This window comes from Scyliorhinus torazame, chromosome 8 (genome assembly GCF_047496885.1).
Source record: "Scyliorhinus torazame isolate Kashiwa2021f chromosome 8, sScyTor2.1, whole genome shotgun sequence".
NCBI lineage: Eukaryota > Metazoa > Chordata > Chondrichthyes > Carcharhiniformes > Scyliorhinidae > Scyliorhinus > Scyliorhinus torazame.
In genome coordinates this window covers 187,467,344-187,486,610 of record NC_092714.1, presented here as the reverse complement: position 1 = coordinate 187,486,610, position 19,267 = coordinate 187,467,344, and the positions used below count along the sequence as shown (strand labels likewise).

Below are 19,267 nucleotides of genomic sequence, written 5' to 3'. Positions count from 1 at the left end.
GTAGCTTAGTCTTTTTCATGCTGATCTAGTGGTGAATACAGTAACGTTGCCTTTAATTGATGAGTGTCGGGAGTGCAGTCAACAGTTTGACCTGCAGTGCAAAAAGCAAATTTGTGCAGACTGGAAAACTGAAAAAAACTGGAAAACACTCCTCAAGCCAGGTAGCATCTGCAGAGAAAGAGATGGAGCTGATGAACTGGATTTTCATCTTCGACACAAGTAGTAGGAGTCGGGAACGTTCCTCGCATAACATAAGAACACAAGAAAAATGAGCAGGAGTTGACCAGATGGACCATCGAGCCCACTCCATCCTTCAATACAATCATGGTTGATCTTGGATTCCAACTCCATTTTCCCACCCCCCTACATATAACCCCAATACTATGAGAGATCGAATATCCATTTATCCCCATCTTTAATGTATTCAATGATGGACCATCTGCAAGCCTCTGGGGTAGAAAATTCAGAAGATCCACCACCCTTTGAGTGAAGCCATTTCTCCTCATCTCAGTCTTAAATGATGGGACCCTTAACCTGTCACTGTGCCCCAGTGTTTTAGATCCCCCGACCAGCAAAAACAATCCAACCTATAAAGCCCCTTCAGAATTTTGTAGGTTTCAATGAGATTGCCTCTCATTCTTTTAAACTCAAGAGAATATGAACCCAATTAACTCAGCCTCTCATCTTCGACCAACACCCTCATCCCAGGGATGAATTCTGTGAACCATTGCTGTACTGCCTCCATTGAAAGTAGAGGTTGAGCATTCCATATCCGAAATTTGAAAAGCTCCGAAATCTGCACTTTGTTTTGGAGTGGGAAATCCCACAAGGCTCTGGGAAGGTTTCCAGGCGATGCGCGCCGCAGGCGGTTACAAGTCCTAGGTGGGGCTGTTTTGGCACAAAAACTACATTATAGCTAGACGTTTGTGCATTTGTATTATATTATATTATTATTATATTACTTACTGTGATTATTGCATTGAAAATGTTTTTGGGTAAGTACAAAACATATTTCGCCCCTTCGAATATTTTATTCCAAAATCCGAAAAATTCCAAAATCCAATACACACTCCACCCCAAGCATGTCGGATAAGGGATGCGCGACCTGCATATTATTTCTTAAATGCGGGCACTGTAGGGCAGCACGGTGGCGCAGTGGATTAGCCCTGCTGCCCCATGGCGCCGAGGTCCCAGGTTTGATCCCGGCTCTAGGTCACTGTCTGTGTGGAGTTTGCACATTCTCCCCGTGTTTGCGTGGGTCTCGCCCCCACAACCCAAAGATGTGTAGGCTAGGTAGATTGGCCATGCTAAATTGTCCCTTAATTGGAAAAAATGGATTGGGTACTCTAAATTTATAATTTTTTTAAATGTGGAAACTGAAACTGCACATAGTATTCCAGATGTGTTCTCACTAAAACCCTGGTCAACTGTAGCAAGATTCTTTATTCTTGTGCTCCAATCCCCTTGCAATAGATGCCACTTGCCATTTACCTTCCAAATTGTTTGCTGCACCTGCATGCTAACTTTCTGCATTCATTGCACAAATACCCCCAACGCTCTCTGAACATTGACAATTACAGGTTTCACACCTTTTTTTAAATATTCTGCTTTTTCATTCTTTTGACCAAAGTGAATAACTTCACACTTCCCTGTATTATATTCTATCCGCCATCTTGTTGCTCATTCAGCTAACCTGTCTATTTCTCTATGGAGACGGTCTGTGGCCTCCCCACCGTTTACCTTCATCAACAACGTTAGATACATTTCTCGCTGTCTCTTCATCCAAGTCATTAATATAAATTGTAAATAGCTGAGGCCCCATGTACTGATCTTCGCGGCACTCCACTATTCATTGCCTGCCGACTTGAAAATCAAACCCGTTAATGCTTGCTCTCTTTATTCTATCCATTCATTAATCCTCTTTCCCTGCTAACATATTACCCCCATGAAACCTTATTTTTCCTATTAACCTTTTGTGTGGTATCTTATCAAATATTTTTTGGAAATGCAGGTATACTGCATCTGCTGGCTCCACTTTATCTATCCTACTGGTTATAGCATCATAAACTCTCATAAACTTGTCAAATGGGATCTCCCTTTGGTAAAACCATGTCGGCTTGTCCTAAGCTTATTATGCTTTTCCAACTGCAATGTTCCGACTTCCTGAATAATGGATTCCAGAATTTTCCCAACAACTGATGTGAGGCTAACTGGTGTGTAGTTCACTGCTTTCGTGCTCCCTCCTTCCTTAAAAAGGTGTGTAACATTTGCCAACATCTATTCTAATGGGGGCATTGCTGAATCTAAGGAATATTAAAAAATCATAGCTGGCACACCCATTATCCCTGAAGCTATCTCTTTTAAACATTAGGGTGTAAGCGCTCAGGTCCTGGGGATTTGATGGATTTTAGTCCTTTACATTTTTCCAATATTTTATCTCTGCTGATATTGATTTTCCTAATTTCCTCTTTAAGCTGCAAGGTTACCATCTATTTCTCGTTAGGAACTTATGTCTTCCACTGCGAAGACAGACACAACATATTTGTTCAATACCTCCACCATTTCCTCATTCCCCATGATAAAATCCCCTGTCTCTGCTGCAAAGGACCTTTAGCTACTCTCTTCTCTTTTATGTTCTTACAAAAGCCCGAACAATATGTTTTTAGAACACTGGCTAGTTTACTCTGATCTTTTATCTTTTCCCTTTCTATCAACATTTTGGTTGTCCTTTGTTGGTTTCTGAAACACTCCCAATCCTCAGACTTGCTACTGTTTTTTGCAGCATTGTAAGCCTTTTCTTTCGATCTAATACTATCCTTAACTTCCTCAGTGAGCCCTGGATGGGTCCTTCTTGCTGAGTTTTGTTTTTTAATGGAATGCATTTTTGTTGAACATTTTGAATTGTGTCTTTAAATATTTCCCACTCTTCCCTTACTTCCATAACCTTTAGTCTACTTACCCAATTCTTCCCTCATAATATGTAATTGGCTTTGTTTAAGTTTAAGGTTATTGTTTGTGATGGGATTATGTCACTTTCATGCTTGATATGGGATTGAATGGTATGATGACCATTATTTCCCAGTGGATCTTTTACATTGCCGATTAACTCAGCTTCATTACACTAGCCATGATGTGGAGATGCCGGCATTGGACTGGGGTGGGCACAGTAAGAAGTCTTACAACACCAGGTTAAAGTACAACAGATTTGTATCGAATCACTAGCTTTCCTCAGGTGAGGTAGGAGCTGTGCTCCGAAAGCTAGTGATTCGAAACAAACCTGTTGGACTTTAACCTGGTGTTGTAAGACTTCTTAATCATAACACTAGGTCTAAGATAGCTTTCTCCTAGTCTGTTCTATTGTGTACTGCTCCAAGAAACTATCACAAAAACATGTTACAAACTCATCTTCCTTTCTTGCCAATTTTATTGTCCCAGCTGAAAGGAAGATTAAAGTCCCTCACAATTATATTTCCTTTGTGACAGGCTCCAATAATTTCTTGTTTAATGCTCTGCCCAATGGAACAGCTACTGTTATGGGGCCTGTAAATTACTCCCAACATTTTTCTGACTTTTGCTATTCCTGATTTCCACCCACACTGATTCTACCTCATGATCTTCAAAGGCCAAATCCTTTTCCACCAATGTTCTTCTGGGCTACCCTTACTCCTTTACCATTTTGTCTGCCTTACCAAAGTATCGTGCATCTCGTAATATTTATTTCCCAGCCTTGATCAGCTTGTGACCGTACAATAATCTCAGAGAGAATGGCAATGTTGGCAGACAATCTGGAGAGAATTGGGAAACGCGATTCTCTCCGGAGAGATCGTGTTTAGCGATTTTTCCCTCTCCTCGCCGGTGACACCACAAGGTGCACGCACACCAGGGGCAGGAATCTCACTTAAATGGACTATAACAAATTCTAATATTATTCGCAGGCCTCCCCGCCACATGATTCCCCCTCCTTAAATATTCATACTCACGTCGGCGAGGTTTACAACAGCTTTTTAAATACCAACTTCAGCCAAAGGGATCCCTCTGGGGGCGCAAAGGTGGAGAGGGACATACCTGGGCACTGTCCCTTGGCACAGCCCCCACCCCCACCCCCGACACCGTCCCCTGGCACAGCACGGGCAGTGAGGGAGAAATTTTCAGGCAAAGGGGGAGCGGTTACGAGGGAGGGAATGCTGGCAATACTTCCTCAGTGTTGGGCTGGGGGAGGAGAGGGTGCGGGGAGACCCCGATGATTGTCGGGGGGGGGGCGGAATTAGATAAATGATTTACCTCTATCTGTGGCACTAATTCTTCTATCTTATTGCAGATGCTTTGTGCATTCAGATGAAAAACATTTAATTTCATTTTATTACTCATGCTCTCTTCAATTACCTCATTCACTGTTGTGCATTTTTTGTTCAACCCTTTGTTCCTTCTTGTCCCACTCTGCTTGTCTTTACCTACATCGCCATACTGTTCCTATACCTGGACATTTCTCTCTGGGTTTCTAAGTCTCCCTTCACCTGAACCCCGCCACCTCCCCACGAATGGTGCTTTGCAAGGGGGCTTTGTGTGCTTCACAGGCATTCTGCAGCCTTGCCTGCCACCCCAGACATAGATCAGAGACAGCCATAGATGTTGCCGAGTGCCAAGCTGGGCTGGTTAATAGACCCGCCTTGGTTCTCTTGGAATTTGTTCGGGTTGTACTGTTAAATATTAGGCCCGCTAGTATTACGCCTCACACCCTCACCTATACCCCATGCATTCCAACTCATGCCGGCCCATGCCTGACTGGCCACCCCCAGTGGACCCTCATACCATCTATGCCATCCAATTCCCTCCACCCGCCCAGAATTACCTCTTATATTCTCCATGCCAACTCATTACACTTCCGTACCCATTCATAGCAACATCAGCATCGAGGAGCAGGAATAGGCCATTCCAGCCCTTCAAAGCTACTCTGCTTTCAATAAGATCATGCCTGATCCAATTCTGAACTCAACTTCACTTTCTTGTGAAGAAACCCATGACTCCCTTGTCTATCAAAAATCTATCTGAGTGAGTCTTGAAAAAATTAAATGACCCAATCTCGGTATGGTGACACAGTGGTTAGCTCTGCTGCCTCACAGCTCCAGGAACCATGGTTCAATTCCAGCCTCGGGTGTCTGTCTGTGCGGAGTCTGCACGTTCTCCCCGTGTCTGCGTGGGTTTCCTCCGGGTGCTCCGGTTTCCTCCTACAGTCTAAAGATGTGCAGGTTAGGTGGATTGGGCATGCTAAATTGCCCCTTAGAGGCCAAAGGTCAGGTGGGGTTACTGGGTTACGGGGATAGGGTGGAGGTGTGAGATTAAATAGAGTGCTCTTTCCAAGGGCCCGTACAGACTCAGTGGTCAAATGGCCTCCTTCTGCACTGTAAATTCTATGATTCTATGAATCTCCACTGCTCTCAGGGAAAGAGAATACCACAGACTAATGACCTTCTGAGAGAAAACAAAACTCTGCTCATCGCCGTCTTAAAAGCGGGACCTCTTATTTTTAACCTGCATCCTCCTAGTTCTGATCCCTCCCACAAGTGAAAATATCCCAGTATCCACCCTGTTAAGTCCCCTCAGGATCTTAAATGTTTCAATAAGGTCACCTCTCATTCTTCTAAACTCCGGTGGGTAAATGCCAAATCTGTTTAACCTTTCTTTATAAGCTAAGTCCTTCATCCCAGGAATGAGTCAAGTGAACCTTCAGTGAACTGCGTCTTAACACAATTATGTCCTATTTCAAAATAAAGTGAAAACCGTACACAGTACTCCAGCTGTCGTTTCACCAAAGCATTGTACAGCTTTTTAAAAAATGTATTTATTCATGGGATGTGGGCGTCACTGGCCATCCCTGACAGTATTTAAGTGTCAACCTCATTGTTGTGGATCTGGAGTCACATATAGGCCAGACAAGGTAAGGATGATAGATTTCCTTCCCTAAAGGACATTAACGAACCAAATGGAATTTTTACGACAATGGAAAATGGTTTCACAGTCATCATTAGTCTTTTAATGTTCGACATATATTGAACTCAAATTTCACCACATGCTGTGGCGGGATTTGAACCCAGATCCCCAGAGTATTACCCTGGATCTCTGGATTGCTAGTCCAGTGACAATACCACTATGTCACTGCCACTACACACTGCAGTAAATCTTCCCTACTTTTATATTCAATTTCCTTTGTTGACGCTAGAGCATAATGCTCTAAGAAACTGTCCTGAATACACTCTATGAAGTCATTTTTCAGGCTAATCCAATTCAATCTAATGTACATGGAGTTTAAATTCGCCCACAATTATTGCAGTGCTTTTCTTACATGTCCCATTCATTTCTTCCGTATAATCTGTCATACAGTGTACTACAGTTAGGGGACCTATGAATTATTCCTACAATTGACCTTGTACCTTTCCTATCTCTACCCAAAATGAATCAACATCTTGCTCTTTCAAGCTAAGATCATCTCTCACTAATGTACTAATTACATTCTTAATTAACAGAGTTACCATACCACCTTTTCCTAGCTCCTCCTGTCTTTCCAAACTGTCAAATATCCCAGCCTTGTACTCTTTTCAACCATATCTCCATAATGACCATCAGGTCATAGTGGGCGGGATTTTCCAGTCCCACCCGCCCAAGGTCACTGAACGTTTTAATGGTCCATTAAATTACCCGCCCCGCCCATGACAATTCCTGTGGCGGGCAGGATCAGAAAAGTTACCCCATTTATTTCTATCTGTGCTAAAATGTATCCATTTTGTCACATTGAGATACACATAATTCTGCCTTTTTCGCATTTTTGCAATCTCTGGCCTTATCTGCTGGTGCATTCTTAATTTTATGTGCTTTGTCCCTTCCTGATATACACCGGCTATCATTACCCAAGTCGCTATCCTGCACTATTACCATGTTTTTCCCTTTAAGTTACAACAACTTCCCTCACATGATCTCTTCCCCTCACTATTTTGTTTAAAGCCCTCTTTACCACCCTCGTTATATGACTCACCAGAACACTGGGTCCAGCACGGCTCAGGTGAAGCTCATCCCAATGGTACAGCTCCCTCTTGCTCCAATATTGTTGCCAGTGCCCCATGAAACTAAATCTATTTCTTCCACACAAGTCTTTAATAATCCAGAGATTATTACCTTTGAGGCTCTGAGTTTCAATTTTTGCCCCTAGCTGTTCGTAATCCCAAAGCAGAACCTCATTCCTCGTCCTATCTATTTCATTGGTACTCATGTGGGCCACAACAACTGGATCCTCCATCGCCCACTGCAAGCTCCTCTCCAGCCCAGAGTAGATGACCCAAACTCTAGCACCAGGCAGACAATACAGCCTTTTGGACTCTTGCACTCAGTTACAGCGAACTGTGCCTATCCCTGAACTATATTGTCCCCGACTACCACAGCATTCCTATTTACTCCCCCCATTTGACTGGCCTCCTACACCTTTGGGTGCCATGGCATGCTCTCATCCACCCTGCAGTCCCCACTCTCATCCATACAATCTGCAAGAACTTTAAACTGTTGGGCAATTGCAAGTGCTGAGGCACCTTCACTTCTACCTTCTCAACTCCCTTACCTGCCTCTCTCGCAGTCACACACCCCTGTCCCTGACCCCTGACCAAATCAGAAGACCCGACCAGAAGGGGTGTGACTGCCTCCTAAAGCAAAGTCTCCAGGTAACTTCCTCTTTCTTGATGCATCACAATATCAGTAAATTGGTCTTCAGATCATTAACTCTGAGCCAAAGCTCCTCAAGCTGCAGACGCAAGTATGATTGCCATGGTCACACTGGCTTCCACCAGTTCCTATATATTGCAGCTGTAACACATCATCTGCCCTGCCATTTTCATTATGAGTTTTCTTTTCTTGGGTAATTTGTAATTAATAAACCCTGCTACTGCTAATAAGCTTTACCAGTAAAGCTTACTGATAAATTACCTGAGTTTCAGGAGATTCCAATTGTTTTAATGTTATACGTACCCTCATTAAAGTTTCCATTTTAGATATGAGAAAAAGAGAAAATGTTCACCGGCCAATCACATACCTTCTTTTCAATTTTCTTTGGAATATTCGGAACTCGCAGACTGCATGCCCCCCCCCCCCCGCCCTCCGTCTACTGCCTCCCCCAGCATTTGCTCCCCCCCTCACCCCCGCCCCGACAGCTCTTCAAACACTTGCTGCTGTCGCTAGGTTACCCTATATTTCTGGGAAGCAACTTATAACTTCCATAGCTACTACAGATTGAAAGTAGATTCTAAAAAGGAGCTTTTGACTGAGAACTTTTGAATTTTGCTGCGAGGTCCATGTTTTTAAAAGTTTCTTGGTTTTCGTTTTGTGGAATTTATTTGTAATGCCTTCTGTATTGATTTGGGGCCAGTTGCAGAGCTGAGTGAGTTAAAGTTTACATTTGCACCGTTGGGGGATGGAGGTGTGTTTGTTTAGATGCTGGATCTCTTATTTGATCTTTGATTAACGTTTTTTTCTGTTGGGCAATTGTGTTGGGATTGTTTGTCATTTGAATATGTGTGTATGAGCGGGAGGAGGGCGGTGAGGGAACAATAGGTGGGAGAATGTCTGGTGCCAGGGGTGGGGGCCACCAAGCTAGCTGGGCGGGCTAGCTCATGGAAACATAGTGGGGGGGGGTGAGCAGATGTTAGGCTTATCAAAGGGGTCAATCTATATTGTGCTGTTACTAGGTGGGGGGAGGGGGGGGAAATGCTCTGCTGATGAAGGAGGGACTGTTGCTGAGGGACAGAGAGGAGGTCGGGCCGGTGGAGGCGCGGGGCGCGGGCTGGAGACTGGCCCAAGAAAGGTGATGTCTGATCGGCGAAGGGGGGCGATGAGCCCCCCAACTAGGCTGATCACCTGGAATGTACGAGGGCTAAATGAGCCAGTCAAGAGGGCACACGTGTTCGCGCATTTGAGAGGACTGAAGGCGGGACGTGGTAATGCTACGGGAGATGCATCTCAGAGTAGCTGACCAGATTAAATTAAGGAAAGGTTGGGTTGGACAGGTTTTTCACTCGGGACTGGACTCGAAGACTAGAGGGGTCGCGATCCTGATCAACAAGCGGGTGGTGTTTCAGGCGGGAAGAATAGTTTCAGATGTGGGAGGCCGGTACATTATGATCAGTGGGAAATTGGAGGGGGTGCAGGAGGTATTAGTAAATGTGTATGCGCTAAATTAGGAAGATGTGGAGTTTATAAAGAGGATGCTGGGGAAGATACCGGACCTGGATTTGCATAAGTTGGTCATGGGAGGGGACTTCAACACAGTTATTGAACCTGGTTTAGACCGGTCAAGCTCAAAAATGGGCAGGGTGCCAACAATGGCAAAGGAACTAAAAGGGTTCATGGGGCAGATGGGGGGGGTGGACTCATGGAGATTTGGGCAGCCAAGAGTAAAGGGGTTCTCCTTCTGCTCACACGTGCATAAAGTGTACTCCCGGATTGATTTCTTTATTCTGAGCAGGGCTTTACTGATGGGGGTGGTGGACCCGGGGTACTCGGCGATCACAATCTCAGACCATACTCCACACTGGGTTGACCTACAGGCTAGTAAAGACAGTAACCAGCGCCCACACTGGAGGTTAGACGTGGGTCTTTTAGCTGACGAAGAGATGTGCGGGCGGCTGAGGAAATGTATTCAGAACTACCTGGAAGTCAATGACACAGGGGAAAGCCAGTGATCACTTTGTGATCACACAGTGATAACGCAGTCTGGGAAACATTGAAGACGGTGGTTAGAGGGGAGCTGATCTCAATACGGGCCCACAGGGAGAAGATAGACAGGGCAGAGACGGACCGACTGGTGAAGGAGATACTACAGGTCGACAGGAGGTATGCAGAGACCCCAGAGGCAGGGCTTCTAAGGGAACGGCGGAGGCTACAGGCGGAGTTCAGCTTGTTAACCACAGGGAGGGCGGTGGAGCAGCTGAGAAAGGCGAGGGGGCGATTTATGAGCCTGGGGAGAAGGCCAGCAGAATGCTTGCACAGCAGCTTATAAAGAGGGAGGCAGCCAGGGAGATAGGGAAAGTAAAGGATGGAGATGGGAACCTGGTTGGAGACTCAGCAGGGATGAATAAGGCGTTTAAGGAGTTTTACAGTAGGCTGTATGAGTCGGATCCCCCAACGGGGCTGGAGGGGATGAGGCACTTCCTCGGGGGGCTGAATTTCCAGAAGGTGGATGAGAGCTGGTAGAAGGGCTGGAGGCCCCAATCGGGATGGAAGAGATAGCGGAGGATCTGAAGGCCATGGAGTTGGGTAAAGCCCCGGGGCCAGATGGGTACCCAGTGGAGTTCTATAAAAAGTTCTCTGGGATATTGGGGCCGTTGTTGATGAATACATTCAATGAGGCAAGGGAGAGAGGGGTACTTCCCCCGACGATGTCACAGGCCACGATTTTGCTGATCCTGAAGCGAGACAAGAACCCGGAGCTGTGTGGGTCCTACAAGCCGATATCCCTATTGAATGTGGACACCAAACTGCTGGCCAAAACTTTGTCCTCTAGGATTGAAGATTGTGTTCCGGACGTTATTGGGGAGGACCAGACGGGATTTGTTAAGGGAAGGCAGTTGGTGGCCAATGTAAGAAGACTATTAAACATGATCATGATGCCCCCGGAAGATAGGGAGGTGGAGATAGTGGTCGCAATGGACGCAGAGAAGGCCTTTCATCAAGTAGAATGGGAATATCTGTGGGAGGTACTGGGACGTTTCGGATTTGGGAGGACTTTATTGACTGGGTCAGGTTGCTGTATCAGGCTCCTGTGGCGAGCGTATGGATGAATAGGACAACATCGGACTATTTTAGGCTGCCCCCTCTACCCACTGTTGTTCGCATTAGCCATGGAGCCGAGGGGCTGGAGGGGGCTGGTCCGGGGCGGAGTGGAACACAGAGTCTCGCTTTATGCAGATGACCTGCTCCTGTATGTATCGGACCCAGCAGAGTAGATGGAAGAAATCATGAGGATTCTGGGGGAATTTGGCCGTTTTTTGGGGTATAAACTAAATATGAGGAAAAGTGAGATATTTGCGGTCCAGGCGAGGGGACAGGAGAGGCGACTGGGGGAGCTGCTGTTTAGAGTGGTAGGGGGAAGCTTTAGGTATCTAGGCATCCAAGTGGCACGGGAATGGGAACGGCTGCACAAATAAATCTGGCCCGACTAGTAGACCAAATGAAGGACGATTATCGGAAGTGGGACGCGCTCCCGTTGTCACTAGCAGAGAGGGTGCAGACGGTGAAGATGACAGTCCTCCCGATATTCCTGTTTGTGTTTCAGTGTCTCCCCATCTTTATTCCGCGGTCCTTTTTTAAACGGATCACTGGCTTTGTATAGCGGGCAAGACCCCGCGAGTAAAGAGGGGGATGCTTGAGCGGAGCCGGGGAGAGGGCGGGCTGGCACTGCCAAATTTCAGTAACTACTATTGGGCGGCGAATATAGCCATGATCAGGAAGTGGGTGGTGGGTGGAGGGTTGGCATGGGAGCGTATGGAGGTGGCTTCATGTAAGGGCACCAGCGTGGGGGCGTTGATAACGGCACCTCTGCCGTTCCCGCCGGCATGGTACTCCATCCAGCCCCGTGGTGGTGGCTGCCCTGAGAGTCTGTGGGCAATGGAGGAGGCATGTGGGAGCAGTGGGAGCATCGGTTTGGTCTCCAATCTGTAATAATCACCGGTTTGCCCCGGAAGGATGAACGGGGGGTTTCGGAGCTGGCAGAGAGCAGGGATTGAGAGGATGGGGGATATGTTTATAGAGGGGAGCTTTCCTAGCTTGAGGGAGCTGGAGGAGAAATTTGGATTGGCGAGGGGAAACAAATTCAGGTACCTGCAGGTGCGGGACTTCCTACGTAGGCAGGTTTCAACCTTCCCTCTCCTACCACCAAGGGGGATACAGGACAGGGGAGTTTCCAGAGGGTGGGTGGGAGAAGGGATGGTCTCTGACATTTACAAGGAACTTATGGGGTCAGAGGAGACGCAGACGAAGGAGCTGAAGCGCAAGTGGGAAGAGGAGTTGGGAGGAGAGATAGAGGATGGTCTATGGGCGGACGCATTGAGTAGAGTCAAAGCATCCACAACATGTGCCAGGCTCAGCCTGATACAATTCAAGGTCGTTCACCGAGCTCACATGACAGTGGCCCGGATGAGCAGGTTCTTTGGGATAGAAGATAGGTGTGCAAAATGTGCGGGAGGGCCAGAGAACCATGTCCACATGTTCTGGACATGTCCAAAGCTTAGGGGATTCTGGCAGGGGTTTGAAGATGTCATGTCTATGGTGTTAAAAACAAGGGTGGCACCGAGTCCAGAGGTGGCGATTTTCAGGGTGTTGGAAGATCCGGGAATCCAGGAGGAGAAAGAGGCAGACGTTCTGGCCTTTGCTTCCCTGGTAGCCCGGAGATGGATATTATTAGCTTGGAGGGACTTATAGCCCCCGAAGTCGGAGACCTGGCGATCGGACATGGCTAGCTTTCTCTGTTTGGAGAAAATCAAGTTTGCCTTGAGAGGGTCAATGTTCGGGTTTACCCAGAGGTGGCAACTGTTCGTCGACTTCTTTGCGGAAAGTTAATCGTCAGCAGAGGGGGGTGCTCGCGGGCCAGGCCACCGTGGGGGCACCTCCCGGGGCCAGATCGCCCCGCGCCCCCCCCAGGACCCCGGAGCCCGCCCACGCCGCCTTGTCCCGCCGTTCAAAAGGTGGTTTAATCCACACCGGCGGGACAGGCAATTTATCGGCGGGACTTCGGCCCATACGGGCCGGAGAATCGAGCGGGTGGGCCCGCCAACCGGCGTGGCGCGATTCCCGCCCCCGCCGAATCTCCGGTGCCGGAGACCCGGCGGGGGGTCGGAGAACGACGCCCATGGTCATTGAATAGTTTAGGGCTGAGTTAGATAGATTCCTTATTGACAAGGGAGTCAAAGGGTATAGGGGATAGTCAAAAAAATGGAGTTGAGGCCATAATTAGATCAACCATGCTCTTATCAAATGGCAAAGCAGGTTCAAGCGGTTGAAGAGCCTATACTTGCTTCAATTTGTATGTTTGAATGTAATGTTCATATGTAAATAAACATTGAGCCAATGGCAAAATAGATCTGATAAGAAGAACTGTCAATCAAGCAATGTTTTCCCTTGTGAGCACCTGTTTCAACAAACTAATGGAAGTCTGGGCTTTCAGCCATGACTCCTCAGAAATTTGGCCCAAATGTTTCAGGTTGAAATATTTCTTCAGAACTAATTGATGTTAGAGGTAAGCAGTATTTAAGCAACCACAAAACCAAGGGAGAAGATGGGGAAGGATGTGAGGGTCAAGAGGGAAAGGGCAGCAAAAGAAGAAAATGGAGAGATTTCTAATAAGTTGGAAGATAGGAATAATTAACTGGCAGAAGTGGCTCCAGACTTAAAACATAAGGAAGGACAGAGCTAACTTTGCCATTTAATCTCTCCTATTTACCTTGGTAATACTGAATGTATGACATTGTGTTTTCTCCTCTTATAGTAGAAATCATACAACACCAGGTTGAAGTCAACATGTTTATTTGGAATCACTAATTTTCGGAACGCATCTCCTTCATCAGCTGCACTCCAAAAGCTAGTGATTCCAAATAAACCTGTTGGACTTTAACCTGGTGTTGTAAGATTTCTTACTGTGCTCACCCCAGTCCAACGCTGGCATCTCCACATCATTGTATAAATTCATTGTGGTCTTACTCGTGTACTACCGCCAATAATTAATTTTCTGTGTCAGCTAGTCTGGCATTTTCAAACAAAACAAATCACATGTAGTTAAATGCATGCATGTAGTTAGACATGTTGTTGGTGCATGTAAATTCAAAACCAACTCCTGCCTAAATTATTTGTATATTTTTCAACCTGGTGGGAATTTGTTGAAGCATTGACAGTGGACTTTACACCTCACACAGCTCCCCTACCCTCACTCACCATCTTGGTGAAGGCTAACCCCAGCCCTTTGCCCTGGGTCAGGCTCATGTACTGCTGACAGGCCTTTAGTGGCACTTCCATCACTACTGGATCACCCAGTGGAGATGAAGAGTGGCTACAATGTCTGCTTTGGTGAAATTGTTTCTTTAACTTGGCCACCATCAATCTCCATTCTCCATTTAGCATAGTTTCATTCTTCCTCTCGCTGGTAGCAATGCTGAGCACTCGAGTCACATTGCCAAGGCATTAAATGACAGGAAATGCACCCCAGAAATAATGTATGATTTTGATGTGCCTCCTAATAATTGGGTGGATCCATTCAGCTCGCACCAATTAATGCTAGAAATGTTGGAAGACACTGGCCATTCTGCTGTTACCTGAAAATGTGCCATAGTGACATAATAAACCTGCCCTGGTCTGTCTAAGGGATGGTAACTAAATTACTAATGATTTTGTTGACCAGCTGTGATGGTTTTATTCAGTCATTGAACTCCATTAGGATGTTACTGTGTAAATATGGCATTTTATTTCCACAGCACTCAATGTACAAAGACATGGGTCCTCGAACTGCGCAAAGGTATCAGCAATAGGTCATTCAGAGAGTCATAGAGTCATTCAAGGCACAGAGTGAGGCCATTTGGTATCAAGTCCTTGAATATCCTTCAAGACAAATGAATGACAAGGTGACCATGACGCTGGATCAGTCTGACAACGAGAACTTAGAAGAGCCCATAAGACTGAACGTTCGCAAAGAAAACCCTAGTGAATCTGAAGGACACTGTAAAAATATTAATACAATTTGGCCTGAAGGAGTTGAAAGCAACTGCTTCAGTAAGTCAATGAAAACAGACTGAACAGACTGACAAGAGCGGCAAAATGGAATAACGTTACCTATTTGATTGGCAGCATCAGAAAGATTAATATCAGTAAAACAATGAAAGCAATTCTCATGATATTTAACCTAGAGGAGAACCACAATCACATGACAGGTCCTGCAATTTAATTCAGTTTTCCTTGACAAGTTAACAGTCCAAACAATGTACATTTTGTGCAAGGTATTATTGCAATATTGCTGCTGTCCAATCAGATCGTAATGCATTACTGACCGGTTATGCGTAGGTGTAAGTGATTCACTCATGGGGATGTGAATGGCAGAATGTTTTGCTGATTCTTATTTCCTTCATGCAGAGCTGAGAAAGAATGGGGAGATGGAATCCGTGGTGTGTCCCTCAGTGCAGCCCGATATGCTCTGCTCAGACTTGAAGAAGGTCCTCCTCACACTAAGAACTGGAGGTTAGTGGCCAATTTAAACTTTTAAGCTTAATATCCTTGTCTAGCAAAATTGCTTTGGGTTAACACCTGCAAGTCTACCAGCAATTCGTAACTATCAGCAATTAAAGGTGAGAGTTCTGCATACTTGGCAATTCGTAAGGCATCCTGAATATTATAAATTGGACTGGATAACACAGCCTGAAGTGCAAACATTAGTTCCCCATGCACTCTGTTGTGTTCGCTTAATATGAGTGATTGAATAAAGGGGATACTTTCCTTACCTCAGGGTGAACACAAAATTGGCCCCGTTGCATTAACCAATAAAGCTTTATTGAATGGATTTTGCTGAAGACTGGGTTCCAGCTATAATCGATGAATGTATTCTAAATGTAGAATCATATGAGGTCTTGCAGCGCAGTGTGTAGCGCCCCTGCCTCTGAGACAGAAGGTCGGGTTCGAGTCTGTGGTAGTCACCACTGTTGTATTATATTGTATATATGGGTATTACGGTAAGGCCCCTGTACTACAGGTACGGGGGTAGATCCCTGCCTGCTGGCTCCGCCCAGGAGGCGGAGTATAAATGTGTATGCTCTCCGAACAGCAGCCATTTCATAAGCTGCTGTAGGAGGCCACACATCTCTGTGTAATAAAGCCTCGATTACATTCTACTCTCGTCTCGTTGTAATTGATAGTGCACCAGAGTCCCACCTCAGGACTTGACAGGCGAGAAAGATGTGTTCATAATGCGGTCAAACAGGTTGAGTATCAACCTGCAAATCCTTCTAAGTACCCCAATGGTGGTTGGTAAGAATGGTCGAGACTCCGGGTCAGCTGTGCTTGATGTGGAGTGGTGCCCCTCAATCTATAAGCCCCTGGCGACAGACTCATCACCTGTTCCAATAATTAGTAGTTTTGGGAACAGATGAACGTCTGCCTGAGTGCACCACTACATGTGGGAAGAGAATTGGATGGAAGTGTAGGCAGGAATTCTCCATTCTGGAGCCTAGGTGCTCCTGCCAGGCTGGTCTCTGTTGGCACAAAGAGCGAGGCCCAGAATGCGAGCCTCTCCCCTTTAGCATACAAATTTGTGCATGGAGGAGAACTCGCCAGATTCCGTCGGAATCCATGTTTCGGGCTGCCATTTTGAGCAGGCGGCCCGATCCTGAGGTCCAATGGCGGCCCCCAATAACGCAAATCCTGTGCCCCCACTAACAAGTAGGGACATCCCCACCATAGGAATAATGGGTCACCCTCCCGCAGCTCGCACGCATGAGGGAGACCTGGGCCCTTCCCCACCGACCTCCCCACCCCACCTATCAGTCACCCCCTATCAGTCACCCCCATCAGTCACCCCTATCAACCCCCCATCAATTACACCCACCAGATTCCACATCAGACCCTCCATTCGACCCCCCATTAGATGCCAATCAGGCCCTCCCCCCTCATCACACCATCATCGACCCGCATCAAGGACCCACATCAGAAACTCCATTCAGTCTCCCCATCAGAGACCCTATCAGAGACTCCAATAGACCCCAATCAAAGACCCCCATCAGAGACCCTCATTAGTCACCCCTGCCTGAAAACTGAAGAGCAGTCCAGGCAGTTCAATGAAAAATCACTGCATTTTCACTTGCCATTTCCTAGCATCTGCTGCCTCAGACAAAAATGTTTAAAGCAGCAGCTGTTACAAGTATCAGAAGCTTCCTTGAAAGCCAAGTACACTTGAAAGTACTTCAAATCCCATGACAGACTTTGAAATGCAAAACCGTCATTCAATTTCACACAGCAGTGCATTTCACCAGCCAGTGATTGACAGTTTTATTAGTCCAGAGACAGGTGCTTGGTGGATTGTTTATCTATCTTTCCCTTCATGCTTGAATGCATCTTGAGTCGGCTGCTTTGATGCTAACTACAATGTTTATAAACATTCTTGTGGGGGGAGGGAGGGCGAAGGGTGGTGAATTTGGGTTCCAATCATTTAATTATATTGAAATGATTTGCATCCTTCTGCCGATGTGGGGTGGGTAGTGCACTGAGGCCGTCGGCTAGCGTTGGCGCATCGCAATATCCATTTTTCAGGGAACGCTCCATTCTCTGCCTGGTCGGGAATCCCAATCGCGGCATTGGGCAATGGAGAATCCACCCCGTAGAATCATCCTAATTGGATGGGTTATGTTCTTTTGTTACATGTTGAATTCACCAAAATAATTTTGTTTGCTCATAGGCCCCAGCTTCTCGTACTTGTAAAGGTGGATCAAGACCAGAATGTTAAACATCCACAGCTTCTGACTTTCACCTGCCAGCTCAAGGCTGGGAAAGGACTCACCATTGTGGGCTCAGTATTGGAGGGAAGCTTCCTGGAAAATCACACCCAGGCCCAGCGGGCTGAAGAGGTACACATTAACCTAATGTCATCCTTTCATTGTCATAGAGCTTTACAGCACACAAAATGCGCTTAGGCCCATCATGTCTGTGCCAGTCACCAAGCTTTCTGATCCCATTTTCCAACACTTGGTCTGAGCCTTGTGTGCTATGGCGTTTCAAGTGTTCATCTAAATGCTGCTTAAATGTTGTGAGGGTTCCCGCCTCTACCACCCTTTCAGGCAGTGAGTTCCAGATTCCCACCACTCTCTGGTTAAAAAGAATTTTCCTCAAATCCCTTCTAAATCCTCTGTCCCTTAGATCAATGCCCCCTGGTTACTGATCCCTCAGCTAAGTGGAAAGGTTCCTTCCTATCTACCCTAATTATGTCCCGCATAATTTTGTGCACCTCAATCAGGCCCCCATCAGCCTTCTCTGCTCTAACAAAAACAACCCTAGCCTAACCAGCCTCTCTTTCTAGCTGAAATGCTCCAATCCAGGCAATATCCTGGTGAGTCTCCTCTGCATCCTCTCCAGTGCAATCACACCCTTCCTATAGTGTGGTGACCAGAACTGTACAGAGTACTCCAGCAGTGGCCTAACCAGCATTTTATACAGCTTTGTCATAACCTTCCTGCTCTTGTATTCTTTGCCCTGGTTAATAGAGACAAGTATCCCATATGCCTTCTTAACCACCTTATCTATCTGCCCTGCTGTCTTCAGCAATCTATGACATGCACCCCAAGGTCCCTCTGGTCCTCTGTACTTCCCAGTGTCCTGCCGTTCATTGTATGTTACCAAGACCTGTTAGCCCTCCCAAAATGAGTCACCTCACACTTTTCAGAATTAAATTCCACTTGCCACTGTTCTGCACATCTGATCAGCCTGTCTAAATCGTCCTATAATGTAAGGCTTTCCTCCTTGCTAGTTACTACACCACCAATTAGTGAGCTTCTTTGATATGAGTGATTCTAGACTTATCGGTTTGCCACATCAGATGCCAAGGCAAGTTCCCTCTTCAGGCAATTTGCCTCAACGCAACTTCGGAAGCGTGTCCCCCATAGTGTGACATTTTAGCTTTTTGAAAACGAGCCATCCTTTGACTTCTATGAGTTTGCCAACGTGTGCCAATCGTCAGATCTGCATGTTGCCGGTTTACAGGATTTAAAATCTTTGGTCCAATATTTGGTGCAAGTCTGGAATGATTAACACGTTAGATTTGTAAGCAATTTAGAAGTAGAAAGTGTGGTGAATATAGTTCAGTCACCACTTCAGTCAAATATCTCAAAAGGTCCCACCCGCTGTGGGGACAGTCACTGGCAGGATGGATAATTTAATGGACCAGTAAAGGGTCCTTTGACGTCGGGTGGGAATTCACAGTCATTGAGCCAGCAGGAATGGAAAATCCCGCTCCTAAATTTAATTTTTAAACTGGCTGAAGTCAGTTATTTTTGATGTTTTCTACTGATCCAAGCTAAAGGAGCAATGAAAGAATAGTTTCAATCATGTATTTCCTTAAGTCTAGCAGATGCATTTATTGACATGATGTACAATTAATGAGGTGGAAAAATTTGAAATAACCACTTGCATCCCATGAGAGAGGGAATTCTTTACAGAATATTTACCAGATTTCAACATTTTTGGTATATATATATATATTAGAATAAAATAC

General features: G+C 46.1%; 1 protein-coding gene across 2 annotated transcripts in view; it reads left to right on the top strand.

Annotated features, from left to right (window-relative positions):
* LOC140428305 (solute carrier family 12 member 5-like) overlaps positions 1-19,267 on the top strand; it is a 1,013,162-nt gene that overhangs the window by 914,592 nt on the left and 79,303 nt on the right. For both annotated transcript variants that reach the window (XM_072514639.1, XM_072514638.1), the window contains exons 16-17: positions 15,148-15,252; positions 17,459-17,627. In XM_072514639.1, coding sequence (XP_072370740.1) covers positions 15,148-15,252; positions 17,459-17,627 — 274 coding nt within the window. The remainder of the gene's footprint in view (positions 1-15,147; positions 15,253-17,458; positions 17,628-19,267) is intronic.